The sequence below is a fragment of the Primulina tabacum genome, chromosome 3 (assembly GCF_025594145.1).
Source record: "Primulina tabacum isolate GXHZ01 chromosome 3, ASM2559414v2, whole genome shotgun sequence".
Taxonomy (NCBI): Eukaryota; Viridiplantae; Streptophyta; class Magnoliopsida; order Lamiales; family Gesneriaceae; genus Primulina; species Primulina tabacum.
In genome coordinates this window covers 8981934-9009474 of record NC_134552.1, presented here as the reverse complement: position 1 = coordinate 9009474, position 27541 = coordinate 8981934, and the positions used below count along the sequence as shown (strand labels likewise).

Below are 27541 nucleotides of genomic sequence, written 5' to 3'. Positions count from 1 at the left end.
GGCTCTAGCTCTCTCAAAATACTTTTTGTATCATTTAAATCATGCCCCCGCATGGAATATCACCATGGACGAGAATGAGCTTTTTGGTCCGTGAATGCAATAAAAAAATAAACAATATTACGTACATGCATACCTCGACCGAGTATTATAAGATCAGATCAATTTTATGAAACAAATATTAAATTCAACCAAATAATTTTCGCTATAAGTATGGATTGAGTCAGTTCGTCTCATAAATCATCTACTAAAAAAATAGAATTTTTATTTTTGATTAATTCATTCCATAGGGTTAATGCCAAGTATAAAAATAAAATAGAATATAAGCACTTAATTTGTAATGGCTTAGTCTAAACCTTCCACCAAACTAACCAATGTCACTCTCTCAACAACTACGATCAGTCTCTAGCGTTGGATCACATATCGGACGGTCCAGAATCTCCATGTTATAACCAATCTCCTGAATCTAGTCCACCACCAACCGTATACTCCACCATCTCATCCATCTATAAATAACCCACTTGCTTGCATCTTCAAGACTCGCAAGCATTTGGTGTAGCAGCACCCTATAGCGGAAGGATATACAAACCTTTTGTCGGCAGCAGCTCTCATTTGCGAAGGTATTCGATTTCAGCAAATCTCGGGCTTCTGCGTCTAGGTTTTTTTTCTTTTTTTTACATTTATCAATGTTTATGTTCATGGGTGTGTGTTGTGGGATGTAATGCTGCTGTTCTGAAGTTTAGAAAATCTTTGGTTTTAGCATTTGATATTGGTTTTTGTTCATGAGTTTTTTTTTTTCCTTCTTTGTGTTACTGAACTTGTTTCTCGACTTTGTCTGAGTCTGTTTTGGGAGGTTTTAAGCTGCGAACTGTTTACTTTTTTCGATTGTATCACCGAGAATTGACCTTCTTACATGACAGTCTTAGACTTCGTTTTGATTGTTTTACTTGCAGCAGGTGAAATGGGCGAGTTAATAAATAAGTTAATGTGTGTATATTTTTGGATCTTCTTAACCCAGATCTGCTACAGAACTTGGGATCCGTTCACGATTTTTGGGATCTGGATAATGTCTTTTTGTTTCTCAAGATTTGGGGTTAAGATTTTGTCGTAAAGTGAGAAATACTAAAGATCTGAACTGGTTTTTGCATCTCAAATATAGCAGCTTTGGTTGCTCCATGTTCTAGGAGAATTTCCTCATGTTTTTAGTTGGCATGATCTTTTTTCATTTTAGTTTGATCACTATGTTGAAGATTTTGTTTTTTCAATTCAGATATATTCTTGGTGTGCTCTGTTTAATGGTTTTCGTGAAGAATTACCCCTTCACTATGAGGAGATTCTTGTTTCTTAATCACTGTATTCTTGCTGTCATTCGGAATTTGGATTCTTCATTATGCGTCACTTGGCGAAAAGAAAATATTCTTGTATTCTTTCTGCTTAAAAACTTGTTAAAGAAGGTTCTTATATTCGATGCAAACAAGGATAAAAAGTGTCCCTTTCTTTAAGGGATTCCTTTTATTCTTGAACGTGTTGATTGTAATGTAGAGTTCTTTGGATTTTTGGTCCATAGTGACGTTTTTTGGTCTTATTTGCGTTTGTATCTTATTAATGAAAGAGCTGTACCATTATATGTGTTTTTATCATTGAAGGTCGGGGAAATGGACACCTTCCTATTTACATCCGAATCCGTGAATGAGGGCCACCCTGACAAGCTCTGCGATCAGATATCTGATGCAGTTTTGGATGCCTGCCTAGAACAAGATCCGGACAGCAAAGTTGCTTGTGAAACCTGTACCAAGACAAACATGGTGATGGTCTTTGGTGAGATCACGACAAAGGGCAATATAGACTACGAGAAGATCGTTCGTACCACGTGCCGCAACATCGGATTCACATCTGACGATGTTGGTCTCGATGCTGACAAGTGCAAGGTCCTAGTCAATATCGAGCAACAAAGCCCAGATATTGCTCAAGGTGTCCATGGACACCTGACTAAATGCCCTGAAGAGATTGGTGCCGGTGACCAGGGACATATGTTTGGCTATGCAACTGATGAAACCCCTGAGTACATGCCTCTCAGCCATGTGCTTGCTACAAAATTAGGTGCTCGACTCACGGAAGTTCGAAAAGATGGCACTTGTCCGTGGTTGCGGCCTGATGGCAAGACTCAAGTAACTGTTGAGTACTACAATGAAAATGGTGCCATGGTTCCGATTAGGGTACACACAGTTCTCATCTCAACTCAACACGATGAGACTGTCACAAACGATGAGATTGCCAAGGATCTCAAGGAGCACGTTATCAAGCCTGTCGTTCCCGAGAAGTACCTAGACGAGAAGACAATTTTCCACCTCAACCCTTCAGGTCGGTTCGTCATTGGTGGGCCTCATGGAGATGCTGGTCTCACTGGTCGTAAAATCATTATTGACACCTATGGTGGCTGGGGAGCACACGGTGGAGGTGCCTTCTCTGGAAAGGATCCAACCAAGGTCGACCGAAGTGGTGCATATATAGTTCGACAGGCTGCCAAAAGTATCGTGGCCAATGGCCTGGCACGTAGATGCATCGTGCAGGTCTCATACGCCATTGGTGTGCCTGAGCCATTATCTGTTTTTGTGGACAGTTATGGTACGGGTAAGATCCATGATAAGGAAATCTTGCAGATTGTGAAAGAAAACTTTGATTTCAGGCCTGGCATGATCTCCATTAACTTGGATTTGAAGAGAGGCAGTGGCGGAAGGTTCTTGAAAACAGCAGCATATGGCCACTTTGGAAGAGATGAACCGGACTTTACTTGGGAAGTTGTTAAGCCCCTCAAATGGGACAAGAGTCAAAACTGAATCTTTGATCTGTCTGTTACTAGTGCTGAAAAATGTCTACTGTTGTCTGCTGCACCAAAAGTATTGTTGTATTGTTGTATTTTGCTTTACCAGTTTTTGTTTCACCCGTGGTCAGTAGTTGTTTGGTTTGGAGATTATGATAAAAGCGTATGAAAACTAGGATATATATATATATTTAACATACCATTTAAGCTATCAATGTGTTGTCATGTATGAATAATGATAGCATTTAGTTGATCAACAACGAATTGTTATGATTATTTGCTCCACATCTAGCATGAATCCCATACCACCATTTTTATTCCATTCCCCTCTTGTGGACTTTAGAGCGGACCTATAAAAATGTGTTGAGGGATGGACCAATCAACAACTCATATCAATCGACCTTTTGGTGGGGTGAGTTAATCCAAACCACCTATTTGGTTGGACGGGGTGGCCGACCTGAAAAGTTTCGTTATTTTTTTAGTTACATTAGGTGAGTCGAGTTGAGTTGGCCAGCAACCAACCACAACCCACCATTTTGTGGGTCATCTATTTGGTGGAATGAGACGGCTGACCGGATAGGCATGACCAATTTGGACAGATACTTCCAATCCATTTGAAAAACACTTGTTATTGAGATTCAGAGCATCTCTGTATCAACACTTGCCTGATGCCTCACACACACGACCCGCATAATAAAGTAATCCATGAATCACGGTTTTCGCTCATATTAAGGCGGGGAGTGCAAGCCAATTCAACTATTATTCGAAAACGAATTATATTTACTCAAAATATGACTATGTTATATTAATTATTAAAACATGTGAACAAATAATTCGGGAAAAATGTTGGAAGATGTTAGCTTTCGGCTCGAATCCGCATAAAAATAAAATCTTTTTCGAGGCTTCGGGGGCGGGGCCTGTTAATCTAATGTAAAATTAAGTAGCCAGTTTATTTGAAACCCTTTTAAAATTTGATTTACAATATCATAATATATTATTGTCATTTGCTGGAGTTTCCAACGCGCTTCATTCTTTCATTCATCCCCTGAACTTTCTGTATAAAAAAGGCGTAAAAAAATAAGAAAGAATGATCATCGGAAGAAATCTATTTCTTCTTGTGTCGTCTGGACAGTGCTGATTTATTTTTTAAAGTCATTTTGTCAATCTTTGCATTGTCCTGTGAGATTTTTGTTCCGTCTTTGTTTCAATGTGGTATAAAGCTTCTTTTTTTTTTATACCCTGACTCGTTGATATGTATTGATATTTTTTACTTATGATTATTCGACGTAATTCCCAGAATTTACATGCATTAGAAATCGGTTTGAATGATTGCACAATTAGGAGGGACAATTTCAGCTGTTTTTTGTAAGTTCAATTTCAGCTGTTTGATTTGATGCAATTATGCAACTTTTTAATTTTTGGGTAAATTCTGGATTTTGTATCGTAGGTAATGTTGAAATTGGAGATTGCACGGCAATAAGGCGAAAAGTAATTTACTTTCTTCATAGAGTTTTAGGGGCTGTACTTTAACGAGGTTTTAGGATGGACAAGAATAGAGTGGATGACTGTCTCGCAGGACCCGTGCTGCTTCCTAAAGTTGACAGGTTTGGATTTTTGAAGCAGGAAAGTAACTCCCCTGATGGTTTAATGAGAAGCAGATCAGCTTTTGAGCATGAGAGGTGTGCATTTTTTTAGGAAGTTAGTAATTTAGCGTATTGATTTTCTTACTTTAATATAATATATTCATGTTGCTTTAGCTTTTATGCTTTTAGTGCCATGATACATGTTATCCTGCATTTGATTGCGCTCAGGATTTTGATGACTAATACAATGATTTATTGGCTGCTGGTATTTTTCCACATCTGTACAGAAGATTCAATTTTAGCTCTTCAATTCTCACCACAAATTTATGTTTGCTGTTTCTGCTAGAGGATTGAGTGTTTCATCTTTCCTTATTTTACATGATAAAACTTTCCTCTAAATTTTAGATCAGTTTAGGGAGATGTGGCAGAGTGATGGAAAAGCTAAAAATCATGATTGGTTGGATACCAAACACTATTTTGAATGTTTTGGGAGTCACAATCATGCTAGTGTTTGAGTTTAGTTTTGGCATGATCAAATCAGTTTTAGACATGTGATTCATCATAGATTACTTTTTATGTATTTAACTGTAATTCCTGATGAAGTATATTGAATCCAAACACAAAACATATTTTTTTGAAATAAATTATCCCAAAGTCAATTTCTACCCTTATGAGGACATAATCTAGTTTGTATTTTCTAGGTGACTTATTACCCTTGTCTGCAAAGCACAACCACAAAGATTCCTTCTTAATATCCAATGTAAGTTTCAACTATGGCAGCAGAAAAAGAGAACTTTTAACCCTTGCTTTCTATTTCAGAGGCTGAACTGGAAAAAACCAGCAAACAAGGAATTTTTTTTTTGATGAATTTGAGTGATTTAGGTTGAGGGTTCTGCTTAGACTTTGCCTTGTATCCTGATAAATGTGAGATTAGGCTTTGGTTATTTGAGTTTCATAGAGATAGTTGCTTGCTACGAAATTGAGATCAAAATTTAAACAATGCTTTATTGTGCGATATTGTGTTGTATGTTTACATTGAAGGTTCTCATACTCGAGCTCTAAATTAATAACTATATATATCTAACACTCAAGCATTTTTGGCCCACTTAAAGTTTGCAAAAGCTTACCTAAAATATATTCAAGTATGAAACCGGAAAATTATGTGAATTACAGGATGCCAAACAATTCAGGAATACCTCCATTATCTGGAAACACTGAAAAACAAGTAAACCGAAATAAATACTATCATGACTTAATATATCCGTCTAGAACTGCACAATATTTTAAAGAAGTCTCTTCTATGTCTTAACATTTTTGTACCCTTGCTTTAGATCGCAGGCATGTCTGTATGATCGTTTCAGAAGTAATTTGTTGAGGTTTTTGTTCCAAAATATTTTTTCTTGTTAACACGGAGGGGTATGCTTTCCATATAATGTTATCACATCATTATGGGATTCTCAGGGATGAAAGAAGAATTAGAAAATGGAGAAAAATGATTGGGGTTGGAGGAAGTGATTGGAAGCATTATGTTAGGAGAAAACCTCAAGTTGTGAAAAGGAGGATAAGGAAAGCTATTCCCGATTGTCTAAGAGGACTTGTCTGGCAGTTAATCTCTGGCAGTCGTGACCTCTTGCTCATGAATCCAGGAGTCTATGAGGTAACCTTTTTTTTTCAATATCAAATATGCATGGGAATCCACCCCCACCCTGGTGCACATGTATTGAAACATTTTGTGTTGTTGTGCCTTCAGAAATTTAATCACATGGAACTGATATTAGCAACTGTTTTGATTTCATCTCAAAATAAAGTAATTTGTTTAATTGTTGTAGTTTTGTCTGTTAAGAACCTTCTTTGTACTTGTTTGAGTTGGTTTACTCAACTCTGAAATCTCATTACTTTGAGAATATGACACCTTTTTGTTCAATCGTTGCATCACATGTACTTCTCAAATTTTGGTATTTGAGTTATTATTCTTTGGGTGGCGCTTTAACCATGACTTGAGGGGAAATATATATGCATGTGAAGTTTTGGTTCTCCTTACAAGTATTGTCTATGTACCTACTAATTGCCATCATCTTGTATCCAGTTTTTTTTTATAATTATATTTATGTTAAAATTCTCAGTTGCCTCGTGAGTCCGGGGTGCATGTAGGCTCTATTTAGCATAACAAGATAATATTTCAGTTGTTGATAAATCTTTTTATGCTTAACCTGTTGATCAGTCTGAAGAAATTGAGTTAGTAGCTGTCCAAATGTAATTTACTGGAGCTTTGATCTTGAAACCCATTTATCTATCTCTGAGGATCAATATGTCTTGTGGCTTTCATTTATGATGACGATCTTGGGCGAGATCAATTCAGATGATTCTGGAATTGTTGGATTTGAAATTTTTTGCGTTGTTTCTCCTTTTACTCATTATAACTAATTAGCTGTAATTTTGAAAGGTCATGTGTAGGAATGAATTTCTTTGTAGGTGTTGATTCAACTTGAAAAACGTGTTACCACATTTTTTATTTGTTCTCTCATGGTAGTTCTTATGTTTCTCTGCAGCAACTAGTCATCTATGAGACATCTGCTTCAGAGCTGGATATTATTCGAGATATTTCTCGTACATTCCCGTCACATGTTTTTTTCCAGCAAAGACATGGTCCAGGTCAAAGATCTCTTTATAATGTTCTGAAGGCGTATTCTGTGTATGACAGAGATGTTGGATATGCGCAGGTTTATTACATATATAAATCGTTATTTAGTTGCCAATTTCCTAGTTTTCTACCACCTATTCATATTAAAATTCTGTTGGTTTCAGGGCATGGGATTTGTGGCAGGTTTATTGCTCCTTTATATGAGTGAAGAAGATGCATTTTGGTTGCTGGTTGCTCTCTTGAAAGGAGCTGTTCATGCTCCGATGGAAGGATTGTACTTGGTGCAGTTTTAATCGATGATTTTCTGCAATTTGATTTAGAGTGTGATTAGTTTCATCATTATTGCCACTTGATGACGTGCGAAACGTTCTACGCTAAATATGATAATGAGATCATGTAAATCCATATAGAGTGGCATTCAAACTTATTACTTTGAATCCTGTACTAACTTTAGACGTTCTGTTGTGAGACTAGTTTTGCTTTTAAACCACTTCATATATATGGGAGACCATCATGGCAACAAACATTTATATGATTTGTGCCTAGCACATATAGTTTCCAGTCTTGTATATTATGCTTGAGCATTTGGTGATAAAATATCACCGGATGAATTGTAAAAACCTTTTCAATAATTTACTGTGCACAAAGAAAATTGCCACCTTATTACTGTCAGCAGTCTTGGAGTACCTAGTGTGAAAGGATGTATGTCTAGTGACGCTTTTCCCACCATGGTTTTACTTAAAGTATCACCTGATAACTCTTAGTTGAATTTAGTAATGCCATGTAACTGGAAATATCAGCAAAATAAGCCCACTAGCTGTCTATCTTTCTGTTGACCTGTCAACGTATTTTTAATCTCGACTAAAGGCAAACTTTAGGTGCTAGTAACATTTTATATTGGGAGTTGAAAGTCCAAGGTTTACCATTGATGCATTATTTCACGATTTAACAGCTTTTGTAAAATTATGATACTTGATTTTTGTTGAATTTCTTACACATCTCGTGTGACTGTCTTGGCACGGTTTTATTACGTTCATATGACAGTTGTGAATACTATTGCATCTATGCTTCATTGCTTTTGCATTTTATCAAACTCAAAACTATAAGGAAGATCTTGAAATGTTCAGGTGGGGTTGCCTCTTGTACAGCAATATCTATTTCAGTTAGACAATTTGGTGAAAGAACACTTACCAAAGTTGGGAGAGCATTTTGCTCAAGAAATGATAAATCCGAGTATGTATGCAAGCCAGTGGTTCATAACTGTTTTTTCATACTCATTTCCATTCCATCTGGCTCTTAGGATTTGGGATGTCTTTCTCTCTGAGGTTAGCTGTTAGCCATGTGTGTCATTTTTTATTTTCATCCTTGACACATTCTAAATTTGTTCTTTTCCCTCGTGTCAGGGTGTAGTCATTGTCTTTAAAGTTGGTTTGGCTCTGCTGAAATACTGCCACGACGATTTGGTGACATCACTCTGCCATCATTTTGAATTCTTCTAGTTCCGATGCTTTTTGGTGGCTCTCAAAGAATTTTCTTGTTCCAACAGGTGAAGTTGCCTTTTGAAAAACTGATACATGCATTACGCAACTTTCCCGAGGATGCCATGAATCCTGATATGTTACTTCCAATGGCCTTCTCAATTAAGGTTCGTTTTCTCCTTTGCAAAAGTGAGAAGAATTTGTCGTGTTATACGTCCCACAACGAGTTCATAAAAAATTTTGAGCAGACTTAATGAGCTCGAAATGCTTTGCACTTGATAGGTTAGTTTGTAGGAGTTTGAGCCCTCGTGTTAAATTTATGATTTAACTTTGGTGATTTTGCTAAGAACTTGATGATATGAAAAACGCTATGACCGCGTCGGTGTCAGTAACACGACCAAATTTGCATGATAGGTTAGATCAAGGTGCATGCGCCCAATATTGATGGGTAAATGAAGTCACCCAGTGAGGTTGTCGTGAGTGTTATTCGACCATGGTTATTGCCTCATACTCTTACGCACAATAACCCAAAACTGCGCGCGCGCACACATGCGCTTAAAACAATTTATTTTGTTCTTTTGTGTTGATTGGTCATCTGCAACTGTCGAATCTATTACTTTGTTTACATTCACAATCGAATGTTATTTAGGTGTCAAAGAGCTTGGCAGAGTTGAAAGAGGAATATGAGAAACAAAATGGGAAACTATCAGATCGTGTTAAGCAGAAACTGCAGTCATGTTGAATACTTTCCTTTGCACCCTGCTTCAATTGAGCAGAGCAAATATGTGAATATTCTTTTACCGTTGCATATTTACTTGCCTTATTCGGTATATAATAGATGTTTTTCCCATTCAGCCAAATGGGAGTTTTTCAGAGAAAGAAATCAAGAATTCGATCTCTTTGGCAACAAGTCAAAGAATACGGGGTGAAGCTTGAATTATCGTTGAAACGTGAAAGTAATCAGTTAGAGTCACTTGATGTGGGTTGATCCGATCCTACCCTAATTTGTTTGTTTGTTTGTTTTTTTTTTTTGTTGTTTTTTTTTTTCACGTGAGGCTATGTAGTGGACAACGTGAAAATTAAGATGTGACCGATTGCATGTCACAATGTCTTACGAGGATCACAATCTTGATTGTGATATTCTTCGACCCGATTGCGCCAACAAGTCAGAATAAATTCAAGGTCATATTATGGTTGTAAAGTATTATTTGTTCATTTTTTGTTGGTGTAACATTGAAGGATCTACAACTAACTTTCTTGTATATTATGGAACCAGTCTGCCCAATAAGTTACATGATTCGATCCAAAAACTCACATAACTCGTCTCTTATGATTTTGAACACATTATCAACATTATTGTGTCCAAAAACCCCGATAACCAAACCATTGCATGTTTCAATATAATCACATAAATCCCTTTTACTTTGACTGCTAAGAAGCAAAACTCATTTCTTCCAACAATGATGAATAGCTAAAAACTTACTAGTATCGCATCAGTCAACCCCCTTCACGAACAAGAATACTGGGAGAAATGGAACAACAATACCGACAAAAGATATAAAAAAAAGAAAGAAAAGTGAAATATGATATGATATAATCTCCTCTCACCTCTACATAGCATGCACTGCTTTTCCTTCTTCTAGACAGCTATTTCTTGACCATATCATGCATTGCGACAATTCCGGCACAAAATGAGATCCTTTCAAAAGTTCATGGAGGCCAAAGCAAGTGAATCTTTAGTGGTCCTACTTCGGCTCTCATACCTAATAGCGTGGCTGTCTCTTCTTTTTATCGCTGCATATTTTTCTCCGGCTGAGAATCAATTTCTACGCCACTTTCTCGAGTTCTTCGATGCCTTCGATCCTATAGCATTTATATAAGAATCAAAACCCATGAAATCTTTACTAAAAGACACTTTGTAGAATTGGAACACTGACCTCTCTTGGTATAGGATATTCCTCTGATTCGAGCATTCGGACAACCTGGCTCATCCTAGGTCTCTTGTCAGAATCTGGATCTACACATCTCAAAGCAGTCAGGAGTGCCCTTTTGAGGGCTCGAGTTGGTGGCCTCATGTCAAACTTTGAATCTACCACTTCCTCTGAGCGCCTACTTCCAACCATCATTTTCAACCAGTCGACCATATTAACCTGTGAATATCCACAGTTTCGCACACTTGGAGTTACATCGGATGCGTGAGACAAAACAAAACTAGACTACACCAATAAGAGTTGTTGAAGAGTAAATACTTGAGTATCCAAGTGGAGTAAAGTCAAAAACATTGTTTAACATGTAAAGGGGGGAATCGTTTGGTTCACATGTTAAGAGGATCATACTTGGTTTTGTCAAGACTCTAATAACTCGATGATTAGAGAAAAAAAATCTGAAAATATATATTCTGCTCTTTTATTTCCAACTCTAAGTAGTACCTCTGGAGCAGGACGTCCATAATCTATCGGATCCCTTCCAGTTATCGCTTCTAGTAGTACAACGCCAAAGCTATAAACATCACTCTTTTCATTTAGAAGTCCAGTGTTGGCGTATTCAGGAGCCACATATCTGAATGGTAATAGACAAGTTGATGAATGAGGACGCTTCTTACATCAATCTCCATTTTAAGTACAATCTATAAGTATTTAAGCTGATATCACCAAGAAAATGGAAAAAGAACTAACCCAAAGGTACCCATGACTCGAGTTCTATAAGTATTTAAGCTGATATCACCAAGAAAATGGAAAAAGAACTAACCCAAAGGTACCCATGACTCGAGTTGTGATGTGACTTTTTCCAGTACCAAGTAGTTTAGCCAGACCAAAATCAGATACCTTGGCATTAAAGCCTTCATCAATTAGTATATTGCTTGACTTTATATCTCGATGAACAACTTTTGGATCAATTGCCTCATGCAAGTATGCAAGACTGCAGCATATGTATCATGTGCCATGAGACCTAATATATGATTGAAAAGGAAAAGACTGAAAGATACAAATAAAGTAATATAGCTTGGCCAACTTACGCTTTAGCTGTGCCGAGGAGAATCTTCATCCTCGCCTCCCAAGTAAGAAATCCATGGTGACACATAGCTCCATGAAGCCATTGCTCTAAATTGCTGTTGTTTACATACTCGTAAACTAGCATCCTTGAAGATAAGATTAAGTTTACAAATTCAAAGTAGGAAGGAACTAATCTGTTGGCTATGTAATCCAAATTACACCCACACAAACTTAACAAGATTATATACCACTGAGTGATACCTATGAGTTCCTTCAATACAGTATCCCAAAAGTCGAACCAAGTTTTTGTGACGCACATTACCAATAGCCTCAACCTCCACTCTAAATTCTTTTTCTGCATGACCCCTGCGCATGAAAAACATAAACATATTAACGTTCACACTTACTGTATTCAAACGCCATGTTTAGATCACTGCACGACATAGACACCCACACAAGACAACCGGACTGGAAATTGTTCTGCAAAACTGCCCACTAAATATATCTTAATTTAGAATAGAGTCAATTTTAACTCACAGATTATTCAGGAGCTTTTTGACAGCCACCGGAATGCCGTTTATAAGTTGTCCTCTGTGTACTACTCCATATCCACCCTCTCCAATAACGTTTTCCTTTGAAAATTTGTTTGTTGCAAGTTCCAGATCTCGTAAAGTAAACCAATGCCCCCAACCCAAATGAGAAAACTCAGGGAGATCACTTAAAGGTGAAGGAGCAGCAATTGGATTGATGAAGAAGGTTTGAATGTTCCCGAATTCCCTTCTTCTCCCGACTCGGATCCACGATAATCTCTATCCATGTTATGGAATGAATCAGATTGACTGCTGTTATCTACATTTTTCACTTTCGGCATCCCTAAGTGGACGAAAACCGATTCAGATTCTTTATTGGTTGACTTGTTATGAATGGTGAGAAGAATCCCATCACGTGGAACAAATTCATCAGCCGACACTTGTTCTACTTGCACTTCTTTAATTTCTTTCGAAACGGTAGGTATTTGGCTTAGAGGGAGGTTGTCTTGTGCTCTTCTTGATTTCTTTCTTTTGGTAAGATAAAGTGTCAACACGAGGAGGATAACCACAATAAATACACCGATTATAATTCCGATAATTTGCCACACCTTGAGACCGAAAAGGCTAGAGTTCTTGGAGAGTTCTGCATTAAGACCAGAAGTCATCCTGTAGGATGTCGAAAATACCAGTAGAGTTAGCACAAGAAACACGAAAAATTGACAGATCTTGTACAAAATTTGCATACTTGAATATTGCGAGATCTGAATGATCTTCCATTCCTCACAATCCATGACTCCTTTAAACAACAGAGAACGAAAAACCAATTTTAATTTGCTAAAAACTTAAAAAGTTCGCGAGTTTCTTGTGAAGATAACAAAACTGAAGAGTCATAAGATCCAAGAAAATATATACCAACATTCACTCATGATTGTCACGGAAAAATATGATAACATAATAATTCACGACACTTGAATATACACAGGTAAAGTATCTTTAAAAAATGAAAATAATAACCACAACAATTAAAAGTGCACATTTCAAGATGTTACCTTTCTTGGAACTGTATGCGCAAGAGAAGCCTTCAAAGCCAGGATCTTGAAAACTCCATCACCATAACATTGCCTCGGACTTGAAAAAGAAAAAAAAGCCTTTAGAAAGAGATTCAACTCCAGGTAAGCTCAAGAATCCACTCCCAAAAAATATGCCCACATTTCAGAAACTCCCAAAAATCTAAACTTTGCCAAGAATTGAAACGCCTCTCAAATGGCAAATCCAAGAAAAAACAGAAGCTTGGAGAATGCTAAATGGTGATGATAACGATCAATGTGCCATTAATGGATTCATAATTGCTGTTAGTGGTGGTTTCCTGTAAGGAGCATGGATATAAATTATTTTGTGTGTGTGTGGGTGTGTTTATATACATATAACAATGGGAAATCAAGATTGGAATCATCAGTGGTGGGTCATGAGAAATGTCATCAAAATTATATCATATCATAAAAATTAAAAACAGCAGTCAAATCCAAGTACTGGGAAGTATAGAAGGCATCCTTCCCACTTTTGGTCACACATAATTATATTTTTAAAATATACTAATAAATGCACATGCGTTTCAGGTCGAGAAATAGAGATAATTTGTCTATGATAATTTTATTTAAATGTGTTTAAATTATTTTTGAAATAAGAATAACTTTTAATAGATAAATAATTAATTATTTAGTTACAAATGAAATGATCATCACATTTTCTTGTTTTTGATTTGAAGACTTCTTTGAAATCTTTTTGTGTCCATCGGTTTTTATCTTCTTATTTTTTTTTTTTGTACTCGGCAATTGGTTCTTCATCTCGAATCTCTAATTCATCTTCGTCTTCATGGATCTTCATGTTTTTGTTGATATTTATTTCATTTGATTTTTCTACCTTTGGTGGTACACAGCTTTGTTTAGTTGGCTTGATAATCTTTCGAGATCTCCGTTTCTTGATATTGACATTTGTTGCTGGATAATTGACATGTATCTCAATAGCTTCTGCCATAATTTTTAACACTTCATCACGTTTTTCCAATGAATTATCTAACTTGAACAAGAATGTGTGGAGCTTGGAGCTTGGTTGATTTAGCGAATCTTTATATGGGTTATTTGGTAAATTCTATATTGAAAATTTTTATTGTTAGATGCAATATTTATGTAGATATAAAATAATTTGTTTGTTTTATCTTATAGCTGGTCATGAATTTGAATAAAATCTTCAATAGAACATCCAACAAAAGACGCTGCAACTTTTCCAAATAATGTTATTATTGTCATCTCATTCTCATCTTCAATTGTGATTGTTATTCTGTACTTGTAACATAAAGAAGTAAAGTAATGATCACATTTTTTTTAGTGTGATCTAAAACTTGGGTTGAGTATTGGTAATTAGTTTTACATAAAAACGATTTGATTTCATTTTTATTCCTCTTTTTCTATCCATTTGATGTATATAAGAGTAATTATTACACATAAAATTAATTTAAACTCATTTTGATTCTTTTGAAGTGTTTTCTTGTGGTACAAAACAATTATTTGTGTTTGTCATGCATAGGGTTTTACAATTTGGAAAATTGACAGTCACGTCAATGCAATCCTCATTATATTCACAATTTGCTTAATATAGGGCTTTGCATGGTAAATCATAATTATAAGAAATAAATAATGCGTCGTAGGTAACAAATATAAATTTTGACATAAAGATTAAGCAACATTCGAACTAAAAATAAATCTTTCACTATCATTCAGTTTTGCTAGGTTAAACATGCAAGAGTGAAGGTAGTATTGGGATGAGTGAACTTCTATGAAGTTTTAGTGAGTTAAGCTGCTGACATTGTGTCGTTTATTTTAAATTTCATTAAAGTATATATATATATTTAAAAAAGCTGTAAATTTCATTCCAAAAATGAAATTTCATTTTTCTTCAATTATTATAAAATTCATTAATACCTGAAAACGAACAAAAAAAGACATGTATTTATTAATATTATTTAACGAAAATAAGGAAATATATGTAAATGCACACAATTTTATTAGAGTTTTCAAATTTATTAATCGTGTATTATTAACGTTATTTATGGATGTTAATTTACTCAAGTTTAAAATAAAAATTTCATAAAAACTCCTACGAGACTATTTCACGAGAACATGTCTCGTGTCCTACACTAATCATGAAAAATCATTGTTTTTCACTCTGAAAATTGACTGGTTGGCCATCTGAAGGATATATTCATGAGATCGGCTCACATAAGTCCAATTCAAAAATTGGTGAACTATAAAAATTCATTAAAAAAAAAAAAGAGAAGTCAAACAAAAAGAATTATTTTTAAAATATGGATATAATTCATTCTGTGAAAATATATTGTAAATTTTATTATTCTTCTATTCATTTTAAATTATATTACAGATATATTTTTTAAAACAAATAAAGTATAAATTTCATTTCAAAAAATGATGGCTAAATTTCATTTTGCTCAATTTTATTTAGAATTAATTGATAGTTGGGAAAAAACAAACAATAGAATATGTATTTATTATTATTATTTTAAATTTTATTAAAGATATATTTTTTAAATGATGTGTAAATTTCATTCCAAAAAATGAATGTTTAATTTAAATTTCATCCTAAAAACTGGTGGTTAAATTTTATTTTTCTTCAATTTATTTTAAAATATATTAAATAATAGATGGGAAAAAACAAACAAGCGAAGATAAGTATATTAATTATTATTATTTATGTTATTCATAGATGTTAATTTATTTAAGTTAAAATAAAATTGACACAGAAACTCCTATGAGGTTGTTTCACGAGTGAATTTTGTGAAATATGTCTCATATTTGACTTGAATCGTGAAAAAAATTATTTTTCACCCCTGAAATAACTGGGTCAGCCCCTCTCAGGACTATATAACAATGAAACTGTTTAACATAAAACCTAATAAAAATTGGAGAATTATAAAATTTTGAACAATAATGTAAACTTCATTTTTATTCGATTTATTTTAAAATTTCTTAATTAATAAAAAATAGAAATCAAACAAAAATGCAAATTTCATTATTCTTTTATTTACTTTAAATTTCATTAAATGTATATATATATATATATATATATATATATATATATTAAAATAGATTGTAAATTTTATTTCAAAAAATGAAAGATAAATTTAAATTTTATTTCAAAAAATGGTGGCTAAATTTCATTTTTCTTCAATTTATTTTAGAAGTCATTATTAGCTGATAGAAAATAAACAAAAAAATATTTATTAATATTATCGTTTTGAATTTCAATAAAGATATGTTTTTTTTTAATGGAGTACAAATTTCATCACAAAAAATGTAGACTTTAAAAATGAAAGATGAATTTAAATTTTATTCCCAAAAAGGGTAGGTTAAATTTCATTTTTCTTTAATTTATTTTAGAAGTCATTAATAACTGATAGAAAATAAACAAAAAAATATTTATTAATATTATCGTTTCGAATTTCATTAAAGATATGTTTTTTTTTTTTAAATGGAGTACAAATTTCATCACAAAAAATGAAGACTAAAATTCATTTCTCTTCAATTTATTTTAAATTCCATTAATTAATAGATGAAAAACAAGAAAAACAAAAAAAAATAAAAAAATGGAGTGCAAATTTTTACTGAAGAATGAAGGCTGATGCTAAATTTTATTTTTCTTCAGTTTTGTTTAGATTCCATTAATTAATAGATGAAAACAAAACAAACAAAGCGATATATATTAATGAATATTATTTAATGAAGATAAAGACATATATGTATATTCACAATTCAAACTCATATATTTATAGTAGTAATAAATATTATTTAATAAAGATAAGGACATATATGTAAATTCACAATTCAAACTCATATATTTCTAATAATAATAATAATAATAATAATAGATAGATAGATAGATAATAGATTGAATTTCATTATAGATATAAATTTTTTTAAAAAAAATAGATTGCAAATTCCATCACAAAAGAAGAATGCTAAATTTTATTTTACTTCAATTTAGTTTAGATTTCATTAATTAATAGATGAAAACGTGCGGAAAAAATAAGATCCTCGGGTTAGCGTGCGCACATTCAGCTCCGGCTACTTAGTCTTCGGCACCTTCGATATACTGATCAATATGCTCACCTGCATTAATCACACCTAGTGAGTCTAAAGACTCAACACCTGTAACTTAATAACAAATACATATATATAACATGCAATAATGAAAATTACTGTACTCAACATACATTTCATGATCTTAGCATAAGGGTAAACATGTCGTAAAATAGCATAACATGTCAAAAAATCACATCATAACATCATATACTTGTTAATTTTCTTTAATCAAATTCAACTCGTTTGTTGTGACTTTCGTATTAGTTATATCGTATCAGTTATATCGTGAAATTTAAAAAATAGAGGGCAAATTTCATTATAACAAAAAATAACGCTAAATTCCATTCATCTTCAGTTTATTTTAAATTTCATTAATTAATAGATTGGAAAAGACTAAAATTCATTTCTCTTCAATTTATTTTAAATTTCATTAATTAATAGATGAAAAACATGGAAAATAAAAAAAATTAAAAATGGATTGTGTAAATTCACAAAAAAAAAAATTAAACATGTATTAATAATTATTATTAAATGAAGGTAAGGACATTTATGTGAATATATTGGAAAAGACTAAAATTCATTTCTCTTCAATTTATTTTAAATTTCATTAATTAATTGATTAAAAACATGGAAAACAAAAAAAATTAAAAATCGAGTGTGTAAATTCACCAAAAAAAATAAACATGTATTAATTATTATTATTAAATGAAGGCCATGACATTTATGTAAATTCACAATTCACATTCATATATAGATATAGATATATATATATAGATTTTCTTTAATCGAATTCAACTCGTTAGTCGTGACTTTCGTATTAGCTATATCGTATCAGTTCTATCGTAAAATTTTAAAAATAGAGTGCGAATTTCATTACAACAAAAAATAAGGCTAAATTTCATTCATCTTCAGTTTATTTTAAATTTCATTAATTAATAGATTGAAAAATACTAAAATTCATTTCTATTCAATTTATTTTAAATTTCATTAATTAATAGATGAAAAACATAGAAAACAAAAAAATAATAATTAAAAATGGAGTGTGTAAATTCACATTAATTAATAGATTGGAAAAGACTAAAATTCATTTCTCTTCAATTTATTTTAAATTTCATTAATTAATAAATGAAAAACATGGAAAACCAAAAAAAAAATGGAATGTGTAAATTCACAAAAAAATAAATAAATAAACATGTATTAATTATTATTATTAAATGAAGGTAAGGACATTTATGTAAATTCACATTCATATATAGATATAGATATATATATATATATATATATATATAGATTTTCTTTAATCGAATTTAACTTGTTAGTTGTGACTTTCGTATTAGCTATATGGTATCAGTTATATCGTAAAATTTAAAAAATAGAGTGCAAATTTCATTACAACAAAAAATAATGCTAAATTTCATTCATCTTCAGTTTATTTTAAATTTCATTAATTAATAGAATGGAAAATACTAAAATTCATTTCTCGTCAATTTATTTTAAATTTCATTAATTAATTAATAGATGAAAAACATGGAAAACAAAATAAAAATAAAAATGGAGTGTGTAAATTCACATTAATTAATAGATTGAAAAAGACTAAAATTCATTTCTCTTCAATTTATTTTAAATTTCATTAATTAATATATGAAAAACATGGAAACAAAAAAAAAATAGAGTGTGTAAATTCACAAAAAAAATATAAAAAATAAACATGTATTAATTATTACTATTAAATGAATGTAAGGAGATTGATGTAAATTCACAATTCACATTCATATATAAACATGTATTAATGATTATTATTAAATGAATGTAAGGACATTGACGTAAATTCACAATTGACGTTCATATATTCATAGATATATAGATAAATGTAAGCAAACAAATAAATATAATTACAGAATTAAATGGATCGGTTTCATTTCTTGGAGTTACAATAAAATATTAACTGGCGTCAAACATGGGTAAAGGGCAAATCACAGTTTCAGTGAGAGATGCTGACTGCATTTTTGTCACACATAACCGGACTTTAACTGTGCGGAAAGGGATTGTTAACAGACATATATTATTCCTAAACATGATTTCTGTTTTTTGTTTTAAAAAAATAATTAAATTTCATATTTTTGTTCAGGCCCACCAAAATTGATTCCTTCCCAACTTTTTTTGGCTTGTATAAATGGAGATGGCCATTTATTTTGTTGAGTACATAGTCAGCATTATTATAAGATTCACGATAATCATACTCCAATTGTTAATGGATATGCCTCTTGAATTTAATACTGTATAATAAATATATATCAAATAATAAAAAATAAAAGACAGACTTCATAAGGTTTGAGGCCCGCCAGCTGTGATTGTGGATTTAGTGTTGAGCCGGCCTACAGCAGCAAACACACGTTATTCCATAACCATTGCAAGCTCACTCCAGTTGGGTTGTAGGCCATCTTACACTACAATTATGCAACGTCGTCAAAAAAGATTAGCAGGACGAATACGAGCAGGTCGACTCAAAATTTTGGTTACATCGCCAGTCCACCCCATTTAGTTTATCATTCGGGAAGTTTGAAAGCTCAAATTTAGCTATATATGCCATGCCTCATACTGTAAATAAAATCATAAAAAATGCATCATACTATTCATTATCATAAGATTGTTATTGATAAAAAATTTATTAATATATGTCAAAGCAAAATCAAACTTAGAAAAAAGTTGTCTTCTATAATAGGACAAGTAGAGACAACTCTTGTTTGTCTAGATGGGCTTCTGGATTTAGATTAGACAGTATTTTTATGAAGAATAATCTGAGTTTATTAATTCATTTTATTTTTTAAAACATAATCGAATGATTCGTAGTATGTAAATACATATTACATGCATGTCTATGTATGCAAATTTGTCGATTTTTTTTTTAGACTGAATTCTTATGCGTGCAATTCTATTTTTTAAGATTTTCAACTATTTATAAGGTTATATTAAGTCTCTTGGAAACATTATATAATGTCCATATTGTATATGTTTATATTTATTTTACTTCTAAATTATTTTAATATATATATATAATTTATTTTTGTAATGTTTCTATAGTATATTTAAGCTCAATAATTTACCCAAAGTAAGGTGAATGTGATTGACGTTAAGAAAAAGGAAAAAGAAAATCCTGAAGGGCTATGAACTGATGAAAAACTTTCTATTATTTCAAATAATAAATAAATAAAACAAACTTGGAATTTTGTAGTTTCAACATCCAAGACAACGATATTCTGAGATGAAACTATATTTAAACCAAATCTTTTTCTGGAACTTGCGGATTTCTTGAATGGCCATAAAAACTTTTACCCGCAAGAGAGTTTCGAGTTGGGTTTCTTCGAATGCTTTCCTTTCTTCGATTTCATGTGCGATTGAAATCCAAGCCACCTCAGAAACCGATGAGAATCATTCTAATTCCTCGGCATTGAGGCAAAGATTCAATTTTTAGAGGATAAGCTCCACCCGGATAGCTTAATCTCCGTGTTGGACATCACACCTGATTTGAACTCATCACTGAGGCTATTTGAATGAGCTGCCCATCAGAAAAGATTCCACCACACTGCTTGTACTTATCAGAGTATGATTCTTAAGTTGTTCATGGCCGGAAATGTGGAGAAAATGGAGGAATTTTGTCATGAGATGGCAAAGGAGAAATTCCCGGGTTTTGCAGCTTCTTTCTTGGTGTCGATTGATTCGTTTGTTAGGAATCATAGGCTTAATAGGGTTCTTTATGTCACGAATCTAAGTAGTTTTAAGCCCTCTGTAGAGGTGTTTAATGCCTTGATGGGTGCAATCGTGGATGAAAAGAAAGATTTTTAGGATGTTTTGTTTGTGTAGAAAGAAATGGTGTAAGCCGGAGTACTTCCAAACGTCGATACTTGGAATTACCTGTTGGAGGCTTTCTTTGAAGATGGGAGAGTTGATACAGCTGTGGATCAGTGTGTTGGAATGCTTAAGAAAGGATGTATTCCTAATAGCAGGACTTTTGAGATACTAATAAGTAGTCTTGTTGCCAGGAATCGAGTGGAAGATTCGATTGTTATATTGAATGAGATGTTTTAGCTTGGATGCGAGCCCGACTCTCGTTTTTATTCTCGTGTGGTACCTTTATTCCGCGGGTTGCGGAATCTAGGAGTAGGAATGAGGTTGTTTAAGATGATGAAGGCCTCCGATTTTGCGCCGGACCTATCTTGTCATTTACAGGACTATGATAAGGTGTTTGTGTGAGCATCTTTGCATGGATTATGCGATGAAACTTTTCAAAGAAATGATGGATTGTAGCTTCTTACCCGATCATGAAGTCAATCTTGATATGATTAGAGGGTTTTGTAAGTTAAACAAATTTGATGAGGTGAAGAAGTTCTTGGATAAGAAAAATGCGATGGATGCTTGTGACACACTTCTTGAGTCCTATTGCAACACAGGCGATTTTTGGGTGGTAAAAAAGATGTTCGATGAAATTCCAGAGGAATATAGTGGTTACTTGTTCCTGGAATATCTTCATGGGATTCCTCCGTGGAAAAAAAAAGGAATCAATAAAGGCTTGGAATATTTGTCTAGAATGGTAGTGTTTCTTCTTTGGTGTCGAACTCTGCTACTTAATCTGCTCTTATAGTTGGTCGCTGCAATAAGGGAAATCTCAAGAATGCTTTAGAATTGTTTCAGCATGTAAGATTGAAAGATTGGGTTTTGGATTCTTTTTCCTACGCCCGACTTGTCGAGTGTCTATGCCAGAGGGAAAAAACTCGAGAGGCTGCTCAAGTATTTTCGTATATGTCTAGTAAGGGTTGTGCTCTTCAATCCACCTCATTCAATATGTTGATTGAAAAAATATGCGTACACGGAAAGGTTCACATAACTATAATGCTATTATCATTGGCTCATGTCACTGGTACGGCCTCGTCTGTTGCCACTTACAATAGTATTCTGCGCGGTTTGTCTAAGTCGTACCAGAAACATTATCTGCTGGTGATATTTTCACACTTGATTGTAGTTGGCTGCACCTTTGGTAAGAAAACTTATTGCAATTTGATTCAGAGCATATGGCTACTCTAAACCGAATAGGAGATTGCATTACTATTTTCAACTTAATGCTCCTGGAGGACTTGTTGCTAGATTCAGAAACATTCGCTTGCTTGTTGTGTTATTTAGCAAGCCATTTGCAAATACATTCAATCTATCCTTCAATTAATAAGATCATCTCCAAGGGGGTGTTCTTGATTCTGCAATGTATGATACGCTGGTCGATGGCCTGTGGAGAGAGGGATGAAGACGTGAGCCGGGACACATGGTGGACTTAATGTTGGAAAAGGGTTGTGTCTCAAATGCCTCTGCTCACGCATTGTTAATGGGAGGTTCGTTTGGAAGAAAAGAGATAGTAGTTAAAGATAATGTGAGTAGCATACTTTAAGAGGGCTTGAGAAAACGTGATAAATTAGGCGCATAATTCCTTCCGGTCTGACATGGGGATGTTATTAGATTCCCAAAGTATTCCTGTTCACGAAATGGTACTCAACTTCATCTGATCCGGGCTGGTTAAATCGAACCATTTTGCTTGAGCTCGAGCGAACGCCTGAACTAGGAGTTGTCTGCATATTTTGCTTGGATTACGTTTTTGTGTGGTGCAAGCATTTCAAGAAGATAAGACAGCATTTTCGTTGAACCTTCGTGGCATTCTACGCAGTAGGTGAATATGCTTTGGTATTCTCCGCTCATAAACAACAACTTCTGTAACAGAACCTACCGACTGTGTTTGAAGATAATAATGTTTTTGCTTCTTTTTTTATCATAGAAATTTTTACTTCTCAAGAAATTAGTAAGTCAAAAAAGGTTTTTTTTTTTATAAAAGTTCATAGAAAGTGTTAATTTTTTTGAAAAAAAATTAAATGGTAAACTCATTTTTTCGAACGATTAAAAATTACATTAGTAACAATACTAGTTTTATTGGTTTCTACATTAAATAAATATCAGTTACGATATATTTGATAATTAAAACACATATTAATAAATAATTAGTAAGAGAAAAGGGACAGCCGTTGTTCGGATTTAGGAAAATGCCATTGGTTGAACAAGAATTCCTTTTTCTATCATTGGTAATTTAATAAACAAATTTAGACAGTTTCCATTGTGCCTATCAAAATTTGAAATTCGCAAGTTGGGTCGACAAAAATGATAGCCTATTCCGAGTGCTAAAGGTCATACAAAGTCTATAATAAGCCAAGACGACGCTTCTTTCACTTGATGTGAAAAAGATTCCATCCTTTTAGAAAAACATAGGAAAAAATTCGATTCCCTGGATTCTTCATACGCCTTAATGTACATATCATCAAAATTTAAAAACTAAAACTACCATTTACAGGCCTTTGTGATGACAGCAGATACGGTTCCAGTAGCTTCAGTCCCCACAACCATAAGAATATTTCATCAGTAGTAGCACTTGAGGCCGGAGAGCTTCATATCATTCTTTATAAAAACAAGCGGATTGATTACACATTTAAAATACTAGCCCATTGAAGGAGATATACTCATTTGGTAGCATGAGTTCAGAAACAAAGTTAAGACGTGTGAAATATAAAAAACAAAGCCCAGTACACAATCAGTATTGCAAGTTCTTGAAAATCTATACATGGAAAAAAGGATCAGCCTCACCAGCTATAAATACGAAAAAACAGAGAGACAGCACTCACATGATCATCAATCACCACGTGATCACAAATGCAAGGCTAGCACAACTAGCCTTTCAACAAAACCAAAAACCTGAAACCAAGAAAAGTAGTGTGCCTTCAGATAAAGAATAGCTCAACCAGCAAGTTCAATCCTAGAATTTCAAAATCTCACTACGACATCCTGCACAATTTTGAAAACATTCCCAAGGAAAAATGAACTATAGTGGAGTCCCACTGTCATGTTCCTGGTCACAATTACCATTCTCCATAGACTCCATTTGATCTGCAATAGATTGAACCAAAACATCCCCCTTGTTCACTTCCTCTTGTTCATCTCCCTTCATATCGTGATCCTCTTCATCACCCCCCAAATGTGCAAATATCGCGGTCTCAATGTCACAGTTGTCCCCCTCCAACATCAATTCTGCAACGTTTTCTCCTGCAACCCCTCTTGTTCTAGCCTTTTCGTCCACATCCATCACCACATGATCATGATTTACAGGAGCACCCAATTCAACTTGTGCCGATATTCCACTTATCTTCTCGTTTTCCTTCAGTTCAACCACATTTAATGCAGCAAAAACCTGAGTTGAGTTATCTATTTCATCTATATTCCTTTTAGTATCAACAATCCTCTTCTCCGTAATGACCAAAGAATCCACAGCAACACCCACATTCCCATCTCTATCACTAAGAATAACATTCTTATTATTTTCACTCTTCACTTTAGCACCATCAATACCCAAAGAAGATACACCAACTCCACGAGCTACCGATCCAGATAGACCACCAGATACCGACAGTGCCGCTTCTTTCTTGCTCAACTTCTCCTTGACGACCAAATACGCCACATGTTCCAATGCCTCCTTGGCCCTCTTTCTGGCAAAAGCTGCCTCCTTGGTCCTTCTCTCCGCCTCTGACTTAGCGGCCACCACTGCCTTATTCATTGACGTGGATGCAATCTTAGCAGCAGCCAGTAATTTCCTCGCTGCGTCTCTATCAATCACCTGAAAACCCCCATTCCCTTCGTTAAATTCAACATTCACCTCCTTGGCCGTTTTCAATTTAAAAATCGGGGTGTTGAGGTTGATGCAAAGGGGGCAAACGTACAGGGTGGGAGGGGGCGTGGATCCCGCTGAGACACAGTGGGAGTGAGAGGAGGAGTAGCATTTGCAGCAGTTGATGACGGCGTCGTTCGAAGGGATTGGCGGGTAGACTTGAAAACAGGTTGGGCAGAAGGACTGTGCATGGAGGCGGAGAACGCAGGTGGTGCAGAGACGGCGGAAGATTCCGCGGTGACGGACGTGATGGAGAAGAAGCCGCTCCTCCAGGCCGCAATTGCCGCATGCCACGGCGGCGGAAGAGACAGCCGTGGTGGTCACCATCTCGGAGATTTTGAAACTCAAACTAAAATCGGAATTGGAGGAGTACCAGTTAATAGGGTTTCTCGGGGGCGGGAGATACGAGAGAGGGGATTCCCCTGACAATGTCACAGATTATCATTACGACGCCGTTTTTTGGTAAATTTTGAATAATCGCTTCAAATTCATTCCTCGCATAATCATATTTAAATATTTCCAAGCAATCCTCAGATTTCTTAATATAAAATTATATTATGTTTAAATGATTTTAACAGTTTTAACTTTATTTCAGTAAATATTATTTTAAGTTTGTTACACAAGAATTACAAATTCTAATGCATATGCTTCGTTATAATATGATATATTGTACTAAAAAAGTGACCTACGTACATTGAGTTTTCTAATTAAATCTTCTCATCCCTCGTTGAATGGCAACGGTTTGAGGCTTCATATATATTTACTAATTGTAGTTAGTGTGCCTAAAATCTCAGGCGGTTAATATAACTCAGATCAACCTGAGTTATACGGGGATTGTGAGCAGATTGTTTATGGATTACGGGGAAATGATATGCATGGGATCTTCTTGTACAAGCTAGGGGTATATTCTTGATTTTACGTACGATCTATATATATCTATATTTTATTATTTGCAAGAGCCCTTTCAGGGAGTTCTAATTTTAGTCGCTTCAGCATGTTATGAAAATCTTCTCTCTTTGACGTGTTTATATGATTTGAATGATGCTTGACTATTCATGCAGCCCAATAACTCGAGGCATAAACAAGGGAGAATATATACAAGAGAGCAATTTAATCCATGCATTCCAATAATTCGATGAAATAATTCATAATTGATTCCTTCTATTAAATATTTATATAATACTCCTTTTCAGAAATGTGAGAACCTCTCAGAAGTGAAGCCTTGTATCACAACCGCAATGCGGAGTAAAAATGATTGCATAAACTTGCATTTACAGCGGAGGACCTATATCCTACTTATACCTGAAATGAAGGAAGAAAACAAGACAAAACGTGTGTGTGTCAAAGTGTGTTTATAAAAGTGTGTTTACAAAATACACTTCTAATACTCCCCCCTCAAGATGGAGAATGTATATTTTGAATTCCCATCTTGGTTAGCAAGTCCCGAAATCGTCCTGGAAGGAGGGATTTGGTGAAGATATCAGCCAACTGCAAATGAGAGGCAATGTAGAAAACTTTGATGATTCCAGCTTGTATCCTTTCGCGCACAACATGACAATCGATTTCAATATGCTTTGTTCGTTCATGAAAGACCGGATTTGAGGCAATATGTATAGCTGACTACTGTCACTGAACAAGGCTATTGGGCCAGCGATGTGAACACGCAAATATTTCAACAAGCAAAGCATCCAGACCACTTCACAAGTGCCATTTGCCATTGACCTATACTCCGCTTCAGCTGAGGATTTGGATACGGTATGCTGCTTCTTTGACTTCCAAGATAAGATGGAATCTCCAAGAAGCACACAAAAACCAAAAATCGATCTTCGAGTATCTGGGCAAGCTGCCCAATCAGAATATGTGAATAAGCTCAACTTAAGTGTGGAGGATGAACTGTAAAATAGTCCCTGGCTAGCCGTTCCCTTGATGTACTTAAGCACCGAGTATACTGCTTGAAGATGCTTATCTCGTGGGGCGGATACAAATTGACTAAGTTTGTTAACACAATAAGCCAAATCAGGCCGAGTGACTGTGAGGTACAAGAGTTTTCCAACCAACTTACGATACAAGGAAGAATCATGAAGCAATTCACCATCATCATTTGAAAGTTTGAGGTTAATGTCCATAGGGGTTGTTCGTCGTTTACACCCAAGGAGGCCAGTGTCGCTGAGCAATTGCAGAGCATAATGACGCTGGAAAATATAAATTCCACGCGTTGATCAAGCAACTTCAATTCCAAGAAAGTATTTTAAATCACCTAAGTCTTTCAATTTAAACTGATCATTGAGAAATATCTTCAAGGCCTTAGCTTCTACCTCATTATTCGTGACTAAAACCACATCATCCACATAAACTAACAATGCTATGAATGCATTATTATGATTTCGGGTGAACAAAGAATGATCCGCATGTGACTGGACGAAGCCAATACGAAGTAAAGTGGAAGAAAACTTTGTATACCACTGTCGTGATGCTTGTGTAAGGCCGTATAGAGATTTGTGTAGCTTGCATACATCGTGAGGATGTGACTCCCCCTTGATCTGATAACCAGGAGGTAAGGACATGTATACTTCTTCAGAAAGATCACCGTGCAAGAAG

General features: G+C 34.3%; 4 protein-coding genes and 2 pseudogenes across 9 annotated transcripts; 3 read left to right on the top strand and 3 right to left on the bottom strand.

The window, feature by feature from the left end:
• The first annotated feature begins 457 nt into the window (after positions 1-457).
• Positions 458-3094, top strand: LOC142539997 (S-adenosylmethionine synthase 1-like). The gene is made up of 2 exons (XM_075645819.1): positions 458-617; positions 1644-3094. The coding sequence occupies exon 2, from the start codon at positions 1653-1655 to the stop codon at positions 2832-2834; it is 1182 nt and encodes a 393-aa protein (XP_075501934.1). The 5' UTR covers positions 458-617; positions 1644-1652; the 3' UTR covers positions 2835-3094.
• Positions 3095-3755: 661 nt separating this feature from the next.
• On the top strand, positions 3756-9476 carry LOC142539996 (uncharacterized). Of its 5 annotated transcripts, none has more exons than XM_075645817.1 (10): positions 3756-4030; positions 4266-4497; positions 5863-6058; positions 6951-7121; positions 7207-7323; positions 8170-8367; positions 8446-8505; positions 8589-8687; positions 9170-9297; positions 9376-9476. In XM_075645817.1, exons 2-9 carry the CDS (start codon positions 4361-4363, stop codon positions 9260-9262), a joined length of 1071 nt encoding a protein of 356 aa, XP_075501932.1. In that variant the 5' UTR covers positions 3756-4030; positions 4266-4360; the 3' UTR covers positions 9263-9297; positions 9376-9476. The 5 variants fall into 5 exon arrangements, with proteins under 5 accessions (XP_075501932.1, XP_075501931.1, XP_075501930.1 ...); XM_075645816.1 differs by having other exon boundaries at positions 9170-9305; XM_075645815.1 differs by having other exon boundaries at positions 3757-3997; positions 9170-9476.
• Positions 9477-9528: 52 nt separating this feature from the next.
• On the bottom strand, positions 9529-13511 carry LOC142539995 (putative receptor-like protein kinase At2g42960; annotated as a pseudogene).
• A 6893-nt stretch (positions 13512-20404) lies between these two features.
• LOC142539994 (uncharacterized) lies at positions 20405-23031 on the top strand (annotated as a pseudogene).
• Positions 23032-23517: 486 nt separating this feature from the next.
• Positions 23518-25409, bottom strand: LOC142539993 (uncharacterized). 2 transcript variants are annotated; one of them, XR_012819002.1, is made up of 2 exons: positions 23907-25409; positions 23518-23682 (listed from the first exon to the last, which is right to left on the bottom strand). XR_012819002.1 is itself a non-coding variant. In XM_075645812.1 (2 exons), the coding sequence occupies exons 1-2, from the start codon at positions 25230-25232 to the stop codon at positions 24104-24106; spliced, it is 1026 nt and encodes a 341-aa protein (XP_075501927.1). In that variant the 5' UTR covers positions 25233-25377; the 3' UTR covers positions 23518-24103. The 2 variants fall into 2 exon arrangements, 1 of the variants encoding a protein (XP_075501927.1); XM_075645812.1 differs by having other exon boundaries at positions 23518-24892; positions 24996-25377.
• Positions 25410-26376: 967 nt separating this feature from the next.
• Positions 26377-27069, bottom strand: LOC142538371 (secreted RxLR effector protein 161-like). Its single transcript, XM_075643703.1, has one exon. It carries the CDS (start codon positions 27067-27069, stop codon positions 26377-26379), a length of 693 nt encoding a protein of 230 aa, XP_075499818.1.
• Positions 27070-27541: the final 472 nt, after the last annotated feature.

Coding starts and splice junctions, on each gene's coding strand:
- LOC142539993 (XM_075645812.1), bottom strand. CDS start 25,232: ATGCGGCAATTGCGGCCTGGAGGAGCGGCTTCTTCTCCATCACGTCCG. Junction 24,893..24,995: donor TCCACGCCCCCTCCCACCCT/GTACGTTTGCCC, acceptor GGGGGTTTTCAG/GTGATTGATAGAGACGCAGC.
- LOC142539996 (XM_075645817.1), top strand. CDS start 4,361: ATGGACAAGAATAGAGTGGATGACTGTCTCGCAGGACCCGTGCTGCTT. Junction 7,324..8,169: donor CGATGGAAGGATTGTACTTG/GTGCAGTTTTAA, acceptor TGAAATGTTCAG/GTGGGGTTGCCTCTTGTACA. Junction 8,688..9,169: donor CAATGGCCTTCTCAATTAAG/GTTCGTTTTCTC, acceptor AATGTTATTTAG/GTGTCAAAGAGCTTGGCAGA.
- LOC142539997 (XM_075645819.1), top strand. CDS start 1,653: ATGGACACCTTCCTATTTACATCCGAATCCGTGAATGAGGGCCACCCT.
- LOC142538371 (XM_075643703.1), bottom strand. CDS start 27,069: ATGGACATTAACCTCAAACTTTCAAATGATGATGGTGAATTGCTTCAT.